The sequence below is a fragment of the Rhinolophus sinicus genome, linkage group LG15 (genome assembly GCF_036562045.2).
Source record: "Rhinolophus sinicus isolate RSC01 linkage group LG15, ASM3656204v1, whole genome shotgun sequence".
Taxonomy (NCBI): Eukaryota; Metazoa; Chordata; class Mammalia; order Chiroptera; family Rhinolophidae; genus Rhinolophus; species Rhinolophus sinicus.
Window position 1 is genome coordinate 49,352,203 of NC_133764.1, and position 20,779 is coordinate 49,372,981.

Below are 20,779 nucleotides of genomic sequence, written 5' to 3' on the forward strand. Positions count from 1 at the left end.
TGTCGCTGTCAGACGCTGTGATGGACAGAGGGAGAGGTGTCTCACCTGCCGACCTTGCTAAGCAATGGCTCCCCACAGACATCCCTACATGGCTCCCCTTGGGTAGCTGGACATGCTTAATTTCTCAAATGTCTCTGCAAGTTTCGACTTGTCACCCATAGCAAGACTGGTTAGTGACACTTTCTCTGACCATCCAAATCCCCTTTCAAAATGGTCACTTCCCCAGCTCCTCCCACATTTGGGTAAGGTGTAATGCATATAGTAAATCCCTTATTCCCATAGATGCTGTTTCCATGGCTGGACGCTAATCAATACAGCTTTTATCATGAGTTTCCCCCCGCCTTTTAAAAAGATTTTTATTGGGGAAGGGGAACAGGACTTTATTGGGGGAACAGTGTGTATTTCCATGACTTTGTATTGGGAAACAGTGGTGTGTTTTACCCAGGACTCTCATCAGCTCCATCCAAGTCAAGTTGTTGTCCTTTCAATCTTAGTTGTGGAGGGCACAGCTCAGCTCCAGGTCCAGTTGCCATTTTTAGTTGCAGGGGGGCACAGCCCACCATCCCTTGCGGGACTCGAACCGGCAACCTTTTGGTTGAGAGCCTGTGCTCCAGCCAACTGAGCCACCTGGCCAGCCAGGAGCTCAGCTGCAGCTCATTGACTTCATTCTAGTTGTGGAGGGCGCAGCTTGCTGGCCCATGTGAGAATCCAACCAGCAGCCCTGTTGCCCAGAGCCCACGCTCTAACCAACTAAGCCACCCGCCCGCCCCTCATGAGTCCCTTTTTAAGAGCAGGAAAACCTTCTCTAAGTATTTTCTCCAAACACACACACACACACACACACACACACACCCCACACACAGTTCACCTGGGGTAGACCTCTTAATATCCAGGAGGGCTGGAGGAGAGGTCTTCACATACTCAAGTATTAGGAGAGCTGTGCCCTCTTTCCGACCACCTGCCAGGAGGAGAATGCGGGCCCGGGCCCTAATGGAGGGGCTTTTTCAGCATCAGGTGTTTCTAAAAGCCTTGGAGGGCTGCCCCTGATTTGTACTTGTAGAACACAGTCATGCCTGCTTGAAGACAAAAAGATCAGACAATAGGATATCTGGGGCTCCGACTTTCTTTCCCAAGGGCCTCAAGTTCTAATCAGTTTCCCTCCTGGGGAATCAGGACCTCTTGGCTGGGATCCCAAAGCAAAGTGGGTTCATTTTATATCCTTCAAGTCCGGCTACTCCTGCAAGTTCAAGACACAGGATTTTCAAATCAGGGTCTTCTCTATGACTCTGAGCATGACAGCCAGCCCCCTGCCCTCATGAAGCTCCCAGTCTTTCAACAGAAGGAATAGATAGCAAACTGGCGATTAAAGGTCACTGTGCCAAGGGCAATATGAGGGAAACTACAATCTGCCAAGAGAACACAGGGGAGGGTCCTAACCCAGGCTCAGAGGGCGCTTCCAGGAGGAAGTGATGTGAGCAGAGACAAGAGTCGCAGGGGATGCACAAATCAGTTGCATAAAAGCTGGAGGTGCGAGAGCGTGGGACTTGGGGAAAGTGAGAAGCACCCAGCGAGACACATGGGAGATTGCCAGGCAGTGGGAAGAGGAGAGCTGGGAGGTCTGCTCAGTTCTGTCCTGGGACCTGGTTGAGGTGAAGACTCACCATCTTGAGGCCACAGGAAGCAGAGGAGGGGCAGGATCAGATTCCACTCCTGTGGGAAGACTGGTTTGGAGGTGAGTCCAGAGGCCAGTTGAACCTCAGAGGCTGGGCTAAGGGAGAGAGTGGCTGAACTACGGGGGTAGCTCTGGGGAGAAATGAATGGATTCAAGAGACATTAGGCAGATTGAAGTAGGTAGAAACCACTCAGGTGGTGGTTGGTAGGCTGGAGGCAAGGGGTGGGGGGCAGAAAGAGTCAAAAGGATCCCAGGTGTCTGGCTGGAGCCCCTGTGGGGGTTGGAGGCGCCCAGCTGGTCACTGAGCAGAAGCTGCGGTGTGAATGGCCTCCACACTGACTTCGACTTGTGCACCTGGTCTCCCCAGACAGCACAAAAGGACCAGGAAAACATGAAATGGATTCTATGGACAGTATTGTCAGTAAAATGAAGCCTCTAATGAAGGTCTGACTGCTGAAAGAAAGGAAAATACAGTGGCTTTGGGAAGGAAAGCATCTGTGCATAAAGAAATGAAGAATGAGGAATAAGAGCTCAAAACGTTTTTCCAAGTCTAGGGTCTCCTTCTCCCTGTCCAGGAGGAGGGCTGTGTTGGCCCACCAAAGCTGAAAAGTGTTTGGGATCTGGTATTGGAATGACATCTACAATGGCTGTGTTGACGGCTCGTACAGGGAGTGTGCCAGGGGGGCTCACATACCCCTTGCTGCTTCTCTCACTCAGCGAACATTTGTTGAGCATTAGCTCTGCGCCACCCTCCATGGTTTCCCTGTAAAGGGAGGGGTGCCGGAGGCCAGCTCAGTTCCTGTCCAATAGAGCTTTTGATTGGGCAGCAGAAGCAGACATGACACCTACAAAATGACAAATCCTGACCGGGGTTGGGAAAGAGAACAGAGGGGTCCTATGGGGTGGTGGTCAGGGAAGGCCTCTGAAGAGGTCACATTTGAACTGAGCTTGTAAGGCAGGGAATTCGGGAAGAGCATTCTAGGCTTAGGGAACAGCATTGTCATAAGCGACAAGGCTTTGCTTTCGAGGAACTGAAAGAAAGGCAACGTAGGTGGAGGAGCGAGCCAGGGCCGGGGTGGGGGTGGGGGACATTATGGGAGACGGGGCTAGAGAGGAGGTGGGGGTTGACTGTGCAGGAATTAGAATATTTTGGCAAAGTCCAGACCCAATGATTCCTCAGGGCCCTTGTTACCCCAGGTTTCAACGACATTTTAAAAAGCCATCCTGACTCCATCTGTCATAAAAGGCTCCAGTCTGTTTCCATCTCCAGCTCTCCTTTAATAAGGGGGGCGCCCAGGGTCTCATGGATCCAAAAGATGCCCGTTGGTGCTCTGCAAACTTTCCAGCAACATTTTTAGAAAGTGTTCCTTCCCTTTTAGATTTAACTTCTCTTAGCCAAATTATCCAGGGAAAAATAAGTCCCTACAAATAGCGATCACCGGTGAACGAGGAGAGTCATTATCTTAAATTGAGGCTGGTTTCTAAGAAAAAAGAAAAGAAAAAAACCCTAAGTGCCACTGGGCCAAAACCTCACCCCCACCCACCCCCAGCGCATACGTGAGGCTGAGGCCGGTGGCTCCACCACCCTCCCTGCAAGTACAGGGCTCAACGCAGGCCTCTGGGCAAAGGGAAGGAAACCGGCAGAGGAAGGAAGGCAAGAGATTAGAGAAGCTGACAGATGTAAATAGCCTCAGAGGAGCCACGCTGTCCCGGCGTTCCTCCCCAGGGAGCCCTTTGTACCAAGGAATCTGGTTGCCTGAATGAAAAATGATATCATTTATTTCTTTAGTCAGAGTTGAGCTGTTTTCTTCAGACATAGAAATAACCTAACACCACAACACTAAATTGTTGGCCAAGTGATAGAGATATCTGTAATTTGGACGCTTGATAATATCCTGGGTAAACAACCATGGACTTGGTTTCTTGGGAGGGGTCCTTCTCCCCCTAGCAACATTGCAAAGCTACAGAGGGACTTGCATGAAAGAAATACTTTTGAAAAGGTTGTTCCAGAGCTCTTGCCTGCTACTGAGCTGGAAAGAAGCTGGACTTTTCATTCCTGCTGCTCAAATCACACCCCACTGGTCAAGCATCCATTAATTCAGCAAATGTTTATTGAGCATTGACTCTGACCAAGCCTGTGCAAAGGCACTGGGGCTACAGATGTGCAAAGGCTGGTGCCTTGCCCTCAACAGACTCACAATCCAGGGGAGAGGAAGTCAAGTTCAGTCTGTATGGCAGTCCCTATAATACAGTACGTACATGGCACAATTGTCTGCTCTCACGGAAAGGGCAGTGTTTGAGATGAGACGAAGATAAAGAGGACTTTCCAGACCAGAGAAGAGGGAGGAGGGTGTCCTAGGCAGATGAAACAGAATGTGCAAAAGCACAGACGCTTGAAACTACCTGGGCTTTTTGGAAATTAAAAGAAATACAATACTGCAGAGAATAAAGTGCTATGGCAGCCGCTGGTCAAATGTATGCCTGGACAGGTAGGCAGAAACCAGATCACATCCTTGTAAACTAAGGAGTTTAGAGTTTATCCTTTAGGTAATAGGGAGCCATAGAGGAATTTTGAGACAAAAATGACATGATTAGATTGTTGTATTAGACGACTCATTCCTTTCTGTCTTGAAGAAACTCTACTGTATGTCCTATCAGGAGTCTAGTCCAGGCAACTTCCTTATAGCATTGCTTGTAAATAGGGAAAACATTGGAAACAATGTAAATGTCCACCAGTAGAAAAATGGATAAACAAATAATGGTACAGTCATAAAATGTGATAGGGTTCAATAGTTAGAAATGACTCAACATGGCACGATCTTAAAAGCATAATTTTGAGTAAAAAAGAATGAGTTTCAGAATATGTATAGTATGATGAAGTGTATGTAAAATTTTAAATCATATATGTGTGTATATTGGTTATAAATAAAAGATATGTAAAAAAGTATTGAAACATGACTGTTGCTTCTAGAGAGGGAAGGAAAGGCATGGGGAAGAGGAGAAATTCAAAGAGAATTTTATCTGTGATGTTCTATTTGTTTCATATAAAAAAGAAATAATGCAGCACAATTGCAAAAACGTTAAATTTCTTGCATTTAAAAAAAATTTGAACTTTGTCTTTTAATAAAGAGAGAGAAAGGTCCATCTGGTCATGATGTAGAAGATGGAAGGGAGGAGACTACAAGAAGAGACCTCCAGCCAGCGTCTTTGCCTCCACCCAGCTCCTCCTGGATAGAGCAAAGCTGGAGGCAGGTCTTGGGTGGCTCCCAGAGGGCAATGCATACAGGTGGCTAGAGCCACTTTCTTGGGCTCCTTTTGGCCTCTGGGAAGAGCTGAGGCCCAATCCAGGCTCTTATCTGGTGTCCCTGGAAGACACGGAGCTCTGTCTTATTCAGAACTGGCCATTGTTCTGATCTGATGTGACTTCTAGATCACAGCATCGTTCACAGTCTCCAGATGCCAGTACCATTCTTGGACACCTGCTAACTAAGGGGCAGAAACAGGAGGCTTTTAGAATACAGGGGAACATCTGGCATTGTATACTCAGAGTAATGATGGTGGTGTGTGGCACGCACACACATGCACACACGTGTGATTGCGTATGCCAAGCCAAAGAGCAGAGTGGTTTGCAGTGGACGCCGTGAGGAGGGTGCTCACGGATGGGAACGTTCTTACACAGTGCAGAGAAGTAAGAATGACTCTTTCCAGAAGGAATTCATTTCTGACCCTTCAGACCTCAATCCCCTGACATACAGTCTCAGCTAACAGAATAAACATGTATATTTTGACATATATTTCTGTGTCTGGGCTAGAGCCACGGCAGGAAAGAACACCAAAACAATCATGTTTGTACTTTCCTGGGCTGAGCCAATCCTTGCTTCTCCCCCAGGTAGGATTCTGAGGGCATCCATCAAAGGGAAACTGCGAACTTTTCTGCAATTATATATGAATTTCATAACGTATAGGTCCTAGAAGAAATGCATCTGCCCAATGCCCACAGCCTTACTTAAACAAATCTATCATGCATTTTAAGAATAAAGGTGTGCATAGCTACATAATTAATAATATGCAAATTATTCTTCTCTGGGGGCCATGTGGTCTTTAACATACAGAGTCAGGAGAACATACAACGAGACACTCTCTTTTACAGACACACACACACACACACACACACACACACACACACACACACACATCTCCTCACTATAATTATAATTACCATGCTGGCTTCCAGATCAGGGGTTAGCAGCCTTGGCATGGAGACGCCTGAAAAGCATCCAAAGCAATTAGTGGTGTCCCTTCACCACCCCCTACATACCTTCTGGGCCTTTGCACTTGCTGTTCCCCCTCCTGGTGCATGCATCCCCCAGGTCCTGTGGGGCTCGCTTCCTCACTGCATGTAGGTCTCAGCTTAAATGTGACCTCCTCAGAGAAGGCTGGCGTGGCTCTCCATGGCTCTCTGTCTGCTAACCAGCTTTATTTTGTTTTACAGAACATTGCATTCCTGGCATTATGCTCTACATTTCTTTGTTGTCTGCCTGACATCCATCTCCCTGCCTACCATGACCTTCATGAGGCTCCATGATCACACCCACACGGCCAGAGCCTCAGGCGGTGCCTGGCACACAGCTGGCATTCAGTCAATATTAGTGGAATGAATTACTACTTACCCTTCTTTTCTTCTCCCTGTCCACCTTCTCCTTCCTCTTACTTCCTTTCCTGCCCTCATCTCTCCTGCCTCTGCCTTAAAGGCCCTGGCAGAGTCAATCCTTAGGAAGTTGTCAGGCAGGTAAGGGTTGTGCTCTGGCCTCCTCTTCTTCCGTCTCCCTTTCCTACCCTCCGTCATGGGTACCTGTCTCCCACCTGCAGCCACCACTGCCAGCTCTGGCCCTCTTGGTGCGTGGGACCCTAGTTCAGGCACCCCAGATGATTATAGAGAAATTGGGAATTGGTGGGGATTAGGTTGTAAGAAAGGCAGGGCCCAGTCTCCAAAGCATTCCTGCCAGGCTCATGGAGAGCAGAATGGTCGTTCGGAGCACTTTTCACATCCATGACCCAGCTTCTTGTCTTTCCCACAGGAGTCGATGCCACTATTATGGGGACTCAGCCCCTCCCTCCTTTCCATGCTATGCCTCCTCTCTCCTGCCATGACGGACAGTATCCAACTCTACCCCCACCCCACCTGCTCTATTTCCTGGCTTCTGCTGCTTCCTTGTGTAATGAACTTGGATGCAGAGCATCCCCTGTGTGCAAGGTCTCATGCTGACATCACCCCAGCCCATCTGGTGTGTGCCCCCCTTGCTTTCTTCCTGCCGCTGTCTCTCCTCTCTGCCCCTCCATGTCCTGGCAGCCTTCAAAGCTCAGCTGGACCCAATCCCTGCCTTGCCCCTCTAAAGCCCCTCCCCTCTTGCTCCTCTAAATCCCCCCTCTCCCTCTGGCCTTAACCACTCTGGTGGCAAAAGATCACATACATACTCCACAGTGGCACCTCGTGCCCTCATGTTCCACTTGACGCCCCAGCAAGCATATAAACTGCTTGAGGGTAGGAGCTGTGTCTTATCCTCAGAGACCCAACAGAAAACAATCAGAGCAAACAGCCTCTTTTCACAGATGTCTGATCTTCCCCTCCCCACTCCCACCATCAATCCATTCCATCCACCTAATCTCATGAGAGAAGAAATCCTAAATAGATTGAATAACAACTGTACAACCACAATACATATGAGGCACCTACAGTATCTGGGTACAGGGGGTGCCCTGGTGGGCAGCGACAGACAAGAGTCCCTGCTTTCCTGGGTCTTATAGTCTAGGAAGGGAGAGAGAGATCAATCAGATATTTACAGGAATACATCTATAATTCCATAACTTCTGAGATAAGTTCTCTGAAGGAAGGAAGCGTTACTTATGAAAGAGAAAGCAACAGGATTTGTACTGGCTTGGTTGGTCAGGGGACATGACAATTGTCTGAGACCTGAGTGATGAACAGGCCTTAATTACTCACAGAAGGAGCACCCCCGACAGAAACACCAGCATTTGGAAATGGGCAACTGGGCCCCAGTCTATTTCAGAGGAAGCTGCATCTCTTAATAGTAGGGGACCATACAATTTATTGCCCAAACTGGGATGTTTTTAAGAGTAAGAGTGGGAGCTGTTAATAATTATGCTGGGCCAATAGGTGTCCATGCCTGGGCAAACCAGGAGCATGGTGGCACTAATTTAGGAGAAACAGTCCCCCTGTCTCCTGCCCCGCTAGCCACGAAACAAACTTCAGGTATTGGTCAATGCTGCCAGAGACTTGAGCCTCTGCCTGCCCTTAGACAAGAGAGAAGACAGAGGCGGCACTCCAGGAATGGGGATGGGTAGGAAAGACCAAGCAGGCCCCAGATGAGGAACAAGGGCAGGCCTGTGTGGTGGGGAACCTGTGGGAGGCAGGCGGATGTGGGATACACACCAGCTTTCAGTTGCTGTGTCTCTGAGCTCAGCTCACACACAGGTGGCTTTGCAGGCTCTCCACCTTCCCTCCCCCGCTGCCCAAGTTCTGCCTGCTTCAAGGAAAACAGGTTCCTGGGTGTTCTTTGAGTTTCTTTTGCTCTACCTCCTTATGCAAAGGTGGCCTGATTTTTATTCGAAGTATAGGTCGAGCCCCATGGATTGTGTGTATATGCGAGTGTGTGTGTGAGAGAGAGAGTGTGTAGGAGAGAGAGACCCATTTCCCTCTGTCCCTCTGCCTGTCTGACTCTCAGATTATTAATACAAGCTCTGAGTTTGGCTGCACCCCTAGAACCTGTGCTCCCCACAGCAGAACCCCACCCCTGCCAGCTGAGCCTGTAGTCTCTTTCGCTTCTGACCAGCACCAGGTTTATAGATCGCATGTAGGTAGAATATAACTTTCCACAAATAACCCCTAGCCCGACCTACAGTTTAGCCTTTGGGTTTTTTCCCCCTCATGGTTATGGGAGCGTAGCCGGGGCTGATGTCTCCGGGATCTCCGGGCCCCAGAAAGCAGATCCTAGGTGTACTGAGAGGAGGCATTGCCTGGAGTTCCAGGTCCGCCATGCTGCTTGTGCTCCCGTCTCCACCTGGTGGACCTCCAAGCAGCGCCCACCTCTGTGAAACTTTCCCTAACCTTTATCCCTTGCCCTCAACACAGAGCCAATTACTCTTGTCTTCAGTTGCATAACACTTTGTACAGAACAATGTGACCTGATTATTTGCCCATGTGCCCACCAGGCTCTGAGCTGCTTGAGTGTCAGGGAAGGGACGGAGCCCATATCTGGCTGTGGACAAAACATTTAACCCCTCAGTGCCTCAGATTCAGACACAAACATGGCTCCCGAGCCAGTGTCCCACCACTAAACCACATTGTCTCGGGGGGCTGAACCATGTATCCATTTCCTACCTGCTCCTGTTTTCTGGGTTCCTCACAATGCACAGATTCCTTGCAGGCCTGGAGGCAGCAACACCCACTGACACTTAACAGACTTGTTGATGATGATGATGATGGCTTTAGGAGGGTTCATTGGGAGTTAAAGTTAAAAGTCATCATGGCGGACCTCAGCTTACTTTTGGGGGTAAGGAAGGTTCTGGGGGTGGGGTTACCTCAAGATGGGCTAGACTTGATTGAAAGCTTTGCAACTGATTATCCCTCCTTATGGCAACTAAAGAGTATTCCTTGAGTCTCAGCTAGCATCCGGCACTAAGAGAGAAGTGCAAGATATTGTCCTTGCTTGTGACAATCTTACATCTTCACCAGAGAGGCATAACATTCATGTTTGGGTCAAAGCTTGGCTGCGCTTCCTGCGAGCTGGTCCTGATTTGTCCTTGGCTCTGTGTCTATCCCATTACTCAGCAGGGTGTGGCCAGGTGGGGCAGGTGGTCCACCGATGAATGTTGAATCAAAGACTCAGGAACCAAAATCGAGGCGTGGACAAAAGGGGCTGGACACCTGAGGCGCGAGGGATCAGTGGGGGTTGGAACACTTCTGGGAGGATCAGGGAAGAGATGACAAGGAACATGAACCCCAAAGAAAGAGCAAGAGTTTTTTGGGGCTGGGGAGCAAACTAGGGAGGTGGGGACCAGTACAGCATGTGGCACCTGGAGTCAGTAAGGAAGCTTGGGGAAGTGGAGGATGGGAGTTAAGCAGGCGAAAGCCGTATTTGTCAGGCTGAGAAGACTGAACTTGATCGGGGCAAGGAGGAGCTATGAAGGGATTTTGAGCAGGGGTGTGACACAATGAGAACCGTGTTTTTGGAATAGTGCAAAGGGCAGGCTGCTTGAGGGAGACCAGGCTGAGATTTATTACAATAGCAGAGTGAAGGAATGAGGTCTAGGTTTGGAGAGGAAGGGACGAACAGGACTTTTCAAAGGACATAATTGTCACAAGGGCCACCATCGTGCAAAGGTATCGTAGTGACCCAAAGAAGGATGTTAACTTTGACAGAAATGACTGTGTGTGGTTGAGAAATGAGACCACATCCTCTCCATAACGACTCATTGTGTTTTATTAACAATGCTTCTGGATTCTGAAAGAACAGACTGGCATTTCATAAAGCAATATTAACGTTGTCATTCTCTACAAGAAAAACTTTTGCATAAATAACTTAAGTGAGAAAATAAATATGTAACTTAACTCTTTTTAAAAACCACGACTTTCATTCTTGTGGACAAATCCCACATGAAAGGATTGCAGAAAACAACCAGCCCAGCAGGCTTTCACATGGCATGTGCTTCTGTTTAAAAAAAAAAAAAAAAAAAAAAATTTAAACAATTATAAACTACACAGAAAGTAAGAGGTGTCTGGAAATGATTTTCAAAAAGATTTTTGGATGGCAGCTATTAGGCTTTGCAGTTTCTCAGCATATGTACAGCACTTGTAATTTTTCCCCAATAATATCATTTTAATGTAAGATATGCCACCACACGTAACAGCAGTAAGAAGCAATTTTCTAGACAGAAATGTGTCCATGAGTTACGAAGAGGTGCCTCTGAAGGGATCTGCTTGCTGGTCTTTGAAAGGGTGGTGGCTGCTCCCTTGGGCCTGCAAGTCCAGTGTCCTGGGACCTTGAGCTTCTCTGCAGAAGGTGACTTTAAAATATGGCCACGGGGTGGGGGCGGGACACTGCTCTTTGGGAATAGGGGGGTGATTTCTTTTCCTCCCACCACCCTTGGGATCTTCTCCTTCTCTACCCCAATTAATGATGTTGCTTCTGCATCCTTTGAGATGGAAGGGTGGAGGTAGCCAAACATCTAGGGAACCCAGCCTTGGAAACAACTCCGTGTCTTTCAGGAGTCTGTCAGCCATGAATACACTCTTTTTTCCTGTTTGTTTTTCATCTTTGGCTGTCAGGTCACAGGATTACAACTCCGAATTCTGGACATGACCATGGTTCAATCCAACCTCTCTCCCTGGCCATTCAAAACGCACCCGAGTCCTTGGAACCGTATGACAGAATATTGCTGGAGACCCTAATCCCACCCCCAGTTGCATTTTACAAAGAGGAAATCGAGGTCCAGAAAGGGAAGACTGTAGTCCAAGTTCACCAGCAAATTAGTGGCAGAGCCAGGACTAGAAACCCTATTTTCGGACCCCCGTCTTGTGTTCTTGGCACAGCGTGGCACTAAAGGCTTTACGACAGGCAGAGAAGTGGATAGGGATCTTATGGGAATTTCTTAACCAGTCCCCACACTTTTCTCACTCCCCACCGCTTCCTAAAACCCCGGGGCGGTGAAATGCTTCCTTTTCTGCCTCCTCTGAAGTGGGACCTGCAAAGGTAGGCGGCCCCGGTGGGCGGGGCTGCATGGCTCAGTGTCTGTGACTCTCCCTCCCCAGCCCTGCGGGACCCTCTCGGCGGGCGGACGGGGAGAGTGGGGCTTTGTCGGCACCCGGGATCCGCAGGGTCTGGCTACCTTCTGCGAAGCCAGGAAGGTCTCAGCCCCCTGCCCTGGGTTGCAGGCATTTAAAATGAAATACAAACAATCAAACCGCGCGCAGAGGGCAGAAACCTGCGGCGCCCGGATCGAGGGCGCCTGCTGGGGTGGTGCGGCCGAGGTGGCTCTAATAGGCGTTCTCCAGCTCGGCCTGGTTAGCTTTAACGCCCCGGGCGCGGGGCCTCGGCTTCCTGCCTTTCTGCGGCCGCGCAGCCTCGGGCCCGAAGTCCTTGAGCTCGGACTGGTTGTGGAAGCGGGTGAGGCGCTTGCACTTGCACGAGGCCACCAGGCGCACCTTGCGCGCGCGCGGGGACGCGCCGCCGGGACACAGCAGCTGCACCCGTTGCGCGCGGTAGCGATCCGGGATGCAGCGGAAGTCGGGCCCGTTCGGGCGCCACCACTTGCCGCGGCCGATGGCGTTGGGCAGCAGGCGCGCGGGTCCGCACTGGCCCGAGCACACCAGTTCCGTGACCGGCTTCGCGCTGCGACATGGCCCGTCCGTCACGTAGCGGGTGAAGTGCAGCTCGCGGCAGCTGTACTCGGACACGTCTGCGGAGAGAGGCGCGCGTGAGGGCGGCGGCTCCCTCCAAGCCTTAGGCCTTACACCCACTCCATCCCCTCACCCCGCCTTCCCCAAACCTGCCTTTCTCCAGATAGGGTTCTTTTGTCCCTGGGCATCTATTATGGGACGGGCCCAGCCGGTGGAAAGATCTCCAGCCCACCCTCTCCTCCTAAAACGTTGAAGCCAAGTTTTGGTGGGTGTTTTTCTTTTTTCTTTTTTCTTTTTTTTTTTTGGTTTTTGGTATTTTTGCAACCTATCTGTAAAATGGGTTGTCTTGAGGATTCTGTTCATTTATCCATCACATATATAACGCAGGGGACACCACCGGCACATAGTAAAAGCTGGAAGTGTTGGCTGTTACTATGTATTATTATTATTCCTCTTTGCCAGACTTCGGTCACACCTGTGCCACAGGGTCCCTCGCCATGGCAGGGTAGGTACTAGCCACACCCTCTGCATGTCTCTGGCTTCTCCCAAATTCCTTTTCCGGCCACTTGGTAGGGGCGGTGAGGGGATGGAGAAAGGGGTAGGGGTTAATTGAAGGTAATAAATCAGGGCAGCTGCTGCTAAGGAGAAGGATGGAAGAGAGGTGGAGAGGAGGACAAGTCATTAGACTTGAAAGGAGCCAAAGGCAAACCCCCTCATTATCACTGAGGACAGACAGGGAAAAGCACTTGCCCAAAAGGCAGAGCTGGGTCTCCTGACTCTACTTCCCTGGGGCCCCAGCACCTCTTGGCTCCCACACAGGTGGAAGCTGGGTGCCTAAGCCACCATGAGAGGCTGGGCTGGGGAATGAGGGGCGGGCAAAGGGCTGCTTTTTATTATAGTTACTTCCCTACCAGAAGGGGACCAAGCTCTGCCAGAAAACCTACAGGTTCAACTGCCACAAACATTTATTAAGCACCTGCTGTGTACCAGGCACCCTGCTGGGCACGTCTCTTGCTCTGTGCCATTTGAACAGACACCTGATGGTGGCACAGGCTTGTTTCTTGGGTGGGGTAAGACTGAGCTCGGAGACCTGGCTTAGGCCCCTAAAGTCACCTTGATGGTGTCTTCTACTATGGGATTAGATGAGTGGGAGCTTTTTAAACAGCTGATCCTCGTGTAAGCACCTGTCCACCCCCAAGAGTCTTATGGGACCCATGTGACACAAAGGGATGAAAAATAGTCCTAAGACCAAAACCAGAGAGGGGGCAGAGAAAGCCAGACACTGGAGAGCAAACACAGCAGGGGAGATGTGGGGCTTGCCTTCCTCCTGTGGCTGGCTTTCTGGTTTCTGGGTTGGTTTGGCATCCTCACCCCTGCTCCCAGGCTGCAGGGGTGGTGTGTGGGGGTGGCTTGTTTGCCCAGGGAAGAAGGCTTTTGGGCTTTCCAAGAATAGTGCCCCTAGGTCAGGCACTTCCTCTTCAGAGGGTGACTTTGTTTTGAGCAAGTGGCTTCCTTGGGGCTTGTGGCCTCTCATGGGAGCTCAGGGATGTGGACATCTCATACTTGGGTCCCTTACAGCCCATGGATTGAGCTTCATTGACCTTCTCTGGGGGTGGGGGGAGTAGGGGGAGGGCACGCCCGAGCTCCAGGTAGGAAGACCCAAGGGTCCCCCCAGCCTCCTCTGGTTTTGCTCTCAGCAGAGCCCCATGTTCCCAGCTAGTTGGGAGGAGGGGACGGATGGAATGTAGGAGCCTGGGCAGTGGGCTCCTCTCCCACCTGGACAATGGCCAGAGGGCACTGGGGCCCTTAGTCTGAAGTGTCATCCCAGCCCCCACCCCCAGCCATTCCTGCCAGCTGCAGAGCCAGCTGTGCACACTGCCCCACAGGCTTCTCTGTGGGCACCTGATCAGGAACCCAGGTGTACCCTCCACTGGGGCCATTGACTTTTCAGTAGGGTCAGGCTCCCTCCACAGAAATGAGGCAAGGTTGGATCCGAGGCGGGGACCCAGGACAGATGGTGCCACCTGTGTCTACTCCCTGCACAGAGGATGCTGCCTCCCCTCCAAGGTCCAGCTGCCACCCAGAGGCTAAAACTGTGCCTACACTCCCATTCCTTCAAGTGCCAGCTCACCGGGCAGACCATGGTCAGGGGCAATTGATGGAGTGCCTCTCTGCCATCCCTTTCCCACTGCTTTGGGGGGATTTGCTCTGGCTCTTGGTCTCCAACACTCCACCCATAATCCTCTACCTGGGCTGTCTTGGAATTGGATCAAAAGGGGTTCAAATCTCAGTGCTTCTACTCACTACCAGATTACTTAATTTCTGCTACCTCAGTTTCTTCACCTTCAAATTGGGAGTTCACCTTAGGGGTCTTCCACGTGGTGGGTCCCTGGGGGACAGCCCATGTACAGCCCACATAGAGCATCTGGCCTCCAGCAGGTGCTCATAGATACGAGGCTCCCTTGCCTTGTCCCCTCCTCAGTGGTGCCGACAGCTGGACCAGGCTCCTGTATTCTCAGGAGGGGATTCCTTGAAAGCTTTCTCAGCCTCTGAGCCTGTCCCAATGCTGTACCCTCACCACCTCAGCCTCCATCCTGCCCCCTGCCAGTCTCACGTCACTGCACTCGGATTCCCAGGCTATGCTGGCAGGTCCTCCTTCTCCTGCTTCCAGACAAGACTGTCCCTCCACCGTTGCTGGCAGTGGCTAACAGTCTACCCTAGTCTTCAACACGTCCCAAAGGGAACCCTCCCATCAGAGGACCCCTATGCTTAAAGTGCTCTCCTCCACCCCATACCTTTGGTCTCAAAGGGGTGGTGGGGAGGCCTCCCGCCGTTCTCCGCCCGGTTCATGGTCTTGTTGTTCTCCAGTTCTGGCGGGGCCTCAGGGTACTCGCCCAGCTCAGGGATGATTTCTGTGGCATCATTCTTGAAGGCCTGCCATCCCTGGGCCTCCACCGCACGGAAGGCTGCGTGCACCAACAGGCAGACGAGACACAGGGCAAGAGAGGGCTGCATGGTGCCAGCCGGAGGAGGGCACTTGGCCTTCCAGTAGCACAAGCTCCAGTCCCCAGCCCAGACACGTTTGCCTTTTTAAAGCCCCCTCTGCCTAGTGCCAGCCAATGACAGGCTGGGGCAGTGCTGGTCCCATGCTTTCCTCAGCCCAGGGGGAGGGAAAGGGGTGTGCTCAGAACAAACCCGCTACAAAGACTTCTCCTCAAGGGCAGCAAACTCCCAAATTGCTGCTGGTGCTCCCAGGTGACCCAGAGAGAGGGGTGTGTGTGAGGCGAGCCTGCTCTCCAGCGCCTCCCACAAGCAGACGGCTGTGGTTTTCAGATATCAAAATGAATCCCGGCTCTTAATCTCTACCTTCCTGGGGCCCTCAGGCTTTCTCAAAACAAACTTTGGACAAGCTTAACAAAGAAAACTGCAGCTCTGAATCCTCCATAGGGCTGAGCCCAGCTGATCCCATTTCTAAGGCCAAGTTCATTTGTCACATGAAAAAATGGCCCTAGGGGGTGTCGATTTGGCCCCCACACACCCAAATAGAGGCAGAAGTATGCTTTTAAAGAAATCTCATTGGTCCCGAAGTCCATGAGGCTCAGCATTGATTGTTCTGCCCAAAAAAGCCCTTCTGGGTATCTTCTGGGAGGCAAGAGAGAAAACTGAGGGCCACAGCAAGGGCGCCCACTTGGGCAAGGGGATGGGGATTCCCATTATAAGTAGCCAGGATGAGCACGTGAACAGGAACTGGTGATGGAGCTCAAGGAGGAAAATGCATTTCAAGCTCCTCAGGGATCCCGCACATGGTGACAGGCACTTTTTGGCCAGGACACTAACTGTGGCTCGCAGGCGCATGTGCTAAAGGCAATTATTTCTTTGGCCGGGCTGTGGGTAGGAGTAGAGAGCACAAAATCCATTTTCTTAGCAAAAGCCAAGGCCAACATTTTTAGTGCTGACATTTTTTTTTCCTGTCTCCCAGCCCATTTCATTTTTCAAAACCAGCGTTGAGTCCTATATGGAAAATCTGATTGATGCATACCAGGGGAGCATTCCACGAAGCCACCCCAGGTCCAGCCAGCCACAAAGAAACCAAAAGGAATTGCTACCTCAGCCCTGGAGCAGAATGAGGGGCCTGGGAGGGGCAGAGGTGTGGGGGCAGGAAGGTTCACACCTGAGGTGCAGGAAAAGAAAGGAGGGCCAGCGGAAGCTTTCATTGCAGACAGATTGAGGAGGTGCAGCCACTCCGGCTCTGAAGGAGCTGGGAAGAGGGCTGTGGCCCAGGTCCCCTTGGTATTTTCACTGGGCAATGAATCAGCATGCCCCACCTGCAGAGCCTCTGCCAGGCCTCTGCCACCTGCCTGGACTTGTAAGTCACTGTGTCCATCTGTGGCCATCTGTCCCTCCTTCTTTCCATCATCCATCACTCGACACATGAATGCAGCTGCTCTGACAGTTTTACAAGCCAGACAGAAGCCCCTGCAGGAAGGGCCCTCTCTGATACCTGCTTCCTAAGTCAGTTTCCTTCAGGGCAGACGAAAACAGCTGTGGCCATTGTTGGGGGTGATCTATCTCTCCCAACAGAGGCTGTGTGTTGTGAGAAGCTGGCCCTCCAGAGTCCCCTCTGACTGTCTATGACCCACCAGTCTCCTTTTCCCTTGTTCTGGAATGTGGACTGTTAACCCTATGGAGGCCAGACAACTGCCTCTTTGCCCTGGACTTTGGAGAGGACAGTTCTGCTGCCTGGATTCCTAGAGCTGGCGGGATTGATGCTCGAGCCCCTCCTGCTGTTGAGAACTGCGGACTTATCCAAAGGAAACAGAGACGGTGGGGACCATCCTTGGAACACTTCTGCCACCTGCTGGAAACAGAAGGAGGAGCCAGGGACGGCGGTTGGAGAGACTCAGGATTTTTATTTCATGTCATTATTTTATTTGAAACTGAAGTAATGTTAAAATGAGAGAGAAAGAAGAATCTAGTGGACTTGAATCTCTAAATTATCTACATATTTTTGAATTATTCTCTGCCAATGTATAGCCATACTTTCCATAGAATGGCTCAGAGAGAACCTGCTATGATGCCATCTGCTTTTTCTCATAACACTAATTCAACTTTAGATTTACTCAGTCCACAAGTTTATTGTTGTTCAGAGCTCAGCAATACTCCCGCACTTAAACTCCCAGGGTTTTAGCTGACTTCTGTTGTGGGTGGTTTATTTTCAGTGTTCCCCTATCCTCAGTTGGGATGCTATGAATATCCTGTACAAAGTAATTTTTTTGTATTAAACGTTTTGTTTTGAGATAATTGTAAATTTACATGCACTTGTAAGGAATGATACAGAGACAATTCCATGTACCGTTTCCCAGTTTCTCAATGGTAACATCTTGCAAAACTATAGTGAAACATACTAATCAGGATATTGGCATTGATACACTCCACCAATCGCATTCAGATTTCCCCCGTTTTACTTGTATGTATGTTTAGTTGTATGAAACTTTATCACATGTGCAGGGTCAAGTGGCCACCATCACAGCCAAGATAAAGAACAACTCTGTGGCCACAAAGATTCTCTTGTTGCCTTTTTATAACCAGAATCACCCTCCGCCCATGCCAACCCTCTTTACCCCTAACCCACGGTACCACTAATCCGTTCTCCATTTCTACAGTTTTGTCATTTCAGAAATGTTATATAAAGGAATCAACTAGTATGTAACCTTTTAGGATTAACTTTTTTAACTCAGCATGATTCCCTGGAAATTCATCAAAGTTGTTGCATGTACTATCCACAATGTATTCTTTTTTATTGCCCAGTAGTATTCCACAAAGTAATTTTTTTTTTAAACGTTAGAGTATTTTCCAGAAGTGAATGCTAGTCCAAAAGGGTAAACAGTTTGCTACATGTTGCAGGGTTGTTCTCCAGAAATCCCAGCCAGGTCCCCAGTCCCACCAGTGACATATAAGTGGGCATTAGTTTGCTGGGGCTGCTGGAACAAAGTACCACACACTGGGGGCTTCAACAACGGAAACGTATTGTCTCACAGTTCTGGAAGCTGGAACTCTATGAGATCAGAGTGTTGGCATGGTTGGCTGCTTCTGAGAGCGGTGAAGAAGTCTGTTCCATGCCTCTCCCCCAGCTTCTGGTGGTTTGCTGGCCATGTTTGGCCTTCCTTGGCCTGTCAAGAAGCAGCACCCTGATCCATGCCTTCATCTTGACACAGTGTTCCCTCTGTGTGCATGTCCATGTCCTAATTCCCCCTTTTTATAAGGACATCAGTCATACTGGAGCTGACTCTAATGACCTTATCTTAATTACCGTTTCTCCAAAAATAAGACCTAGCTGGACAATCAGCTCTAATGGGTCTTTTGCGGCAAAAATTAATATAAGACCCAGTCTTATAGTAAAATAAGACCAGGTCATAATATAATATAATTAATATAATATAATATAATTAATATAATATAATATAATATAATATAATATAATATAATATAATATAATATAATATACGGGTCTTACATTAATTTTTGCTCCAAAAGATGCATTAGAGATGATTGTCCAGCTAGGTCTTATTTGCAGGGAAACATGGTACCTCTATAATAACCTTACTTCAAAATAAGGCCCCATTCTGAGGTAGTAGGTGTTAGGATTTGACATATGAATTTTGGAGGGACACAAATCAAACCATAACCACATGTTTCTCCACCAGGCTGTCAACACAGGTTTTGAGCTAAGACTTTTTAAATTGAATTTAATATTGTAATACCATACCTAAATTCCTAGCAAGGTTGTTTTTTCTATATGATGATTTACTGGTTATTGCTTCTACCACGCTGCTTGTTCATATGTCCACTTGCTAAACATTTAATGAAGCAAGACCTCTTGCCAGGTGCTACGCTCGCGTCAGGAACTGACACTCTCCCCCTCCAGGAGCTCCTGTAACAGGGAAGAAATAAGTTCTTCAACCAAATAACTCCATAGAAAGTGATTAGTGCCACTGAAAAAAGGTTCAGAGGCTTTTTTTTTTTTTTTTTAAAGGAACAAAGTGTTACGGGCCTTCAGAGGAGAGAACACTCCCTTCCCCCTAAAGTGGATCTGGGATCCTCATAGAAAGACATAGGATTTCCACCAGACTTTGAAGGACACGCCAAATTTGGAAAGTAAGTTACACTCCTTTGAATGCACAGGACCATAGAATCCTTGATGTGAGAGGAACCTCAAAGGCCATCTAGTTTCACTCTCTACTTAGTATTCAAGCCACCTGTCTCTAATTCATGGAAACTGAGGGCTGCATTTTTGAACAGATTTTGGTCCCATAGGTCAGTGGCGAAAATGGAATATATGGATTTGGAGGGAAATCTGTTTATAGGCAGTTGCCTACATTGAGGCCTGTCCAAATCTCCCCATCTTTATTCACAGTTGAGAATTGTTCTCTGGGGAGTGCAGGGTCTTGGCACAGATGGAAATCCTACTTGTACATTCAGCAGCTTCTTAGGGATGGGGGAGAGGAGCTGCAAAGCACTTTGTAACACAGGCTCCTGCTTACAATAGGGTAATGGCTCCCCCAGCCCTAACGGGATGAAACTTCCGTTTCCTTCTGCCTGGCAGACCAGGCCCTTCAAGGTGGGGCCCTGACTCATTCCCCAGAAACTCCCCAACTGCCATCCAAACTATCACCCTCTGCTTGGGGGGCCCCTGACTGCAAACCCTTGCTAAAGAAAAGATTATTTCTGACACTTGTTAAAAATGGTAAAGAAGACTTCGTTCAAGGGGGTACTATGGTGCTAGGTAAGTACAGAGGCCCCTGCAATGGGGTCTTGCAGTGGAGAAGAGAGTTTGGGCTCAATTCCAAATACAACATGGAAAAGTTGGAATTTATAGCCAAGGAGCAGGGCAGGGGTCAGTGAATGGAACAGTACTAAGAAGAAACATTGGGGGTAAGGGAGATTCTAGTTAAACTGACCTAACGGGAGGCCAGTGTGATCAGACTTCAGCAGGAGGATGAGGAAGCCTCTTAGATATTGAGGGTGACCAGCTAAGGAGAATGAGAGATTCTGGCTAATGCGACTTAGCAGGATTATTGCTAAAATTGGACAATACAGAGACAAAGATGCAAGTCCAAAAGTCGAGGCCTAGTTGAAAAAGAGTTCAGGGGAGAATGACTGGAGTTTGGCCAAAGAGAAGCTCTTTGTTACCCTGAGTTTTTGTAGACTCTTGCCCTTCAGCACCTAGCTGCAGGCCTCTACTCTTCCTTCTTTCAGCATCTTCCCCCCTCTTCCTTCTGCCTTCCTTCCTCCAAGGGTAGCCACCCAACTCTATCCCTGGGAACATTAAACTGGAAGGTCATATAGCTTATGGGATTTCAAACGAGGTTTCTCAGAACCCCAGGTTTCCACAGAAATGTCTCACAGTTTTAAAAGTATGTACTTTTTAATTATTTAAAACTATAATAAAAACATACACATTAATCAAATGTGTTATTCATCTACTTCTAATGAATTAGAGACCACCCATTTATTTTGTTGCCTGCAGGTTAACTCTAGTATACGCTTCAGACATTGAATCTCTATGTCCTTGAACTTCTTTCTCATAAATGGGTCATCAATTCAGGAGGCCATAGCTCAGAGACTACCTTTTTAAAAATTAGGCTTGGGCATATCCACTCCCATGAAATTACACAAGCAAGCACAGGACA

At 49.2% G+C, this 20,779-nt stretch overlaps 1 protein-coding gene across 1 annotated transcript; it reads right to left on the reverse strand.

Annotated features, from left to right (window-relative positions):
- Positions 1-10,151: 10,151 nt before the first annotated feature.
- On the reverse strand, positions 10,152-18,501 carry SOST (sclerostin). The gene is made up of 2 exons (XM_019752198.2): positions 14,885-18,501; positions 10,152-12,148 (listed from the first exon to the last, which is right to left on the reverse strand). Exons 1-2 carry the CDS (start codon positions 15,102-15,104, stop codon positions 11,727-11,729), a joined length of 642 nt encoding a protein of 213 aa, XP_019607757.1. The 5' UTR covers positions 15,105-18,501; the 3' UTR covers positions 10,152-11,726.
- Between the last annotated feature and the right edge of the window lie 2,278 nt (positions 18,502-20,779).

Bases quoted from the DNA above. Each gene is read 5' to 3' on its own strand.
- SOST (XM_019752198.2), bottom strand. From the start codon at position 15,104: ATGCAGCCCTCTCTTGCCCTGTGTCTCGTCTGCCTGTTGGTGCACGCA. The intron at 12,149-14,884 runs GTATGGGGTGGA...CTCTCTCCGCAG, and splicing joins CCACCCCTTTGAGACCAAAG to ACGTGTCCGAGTACAGCTGC.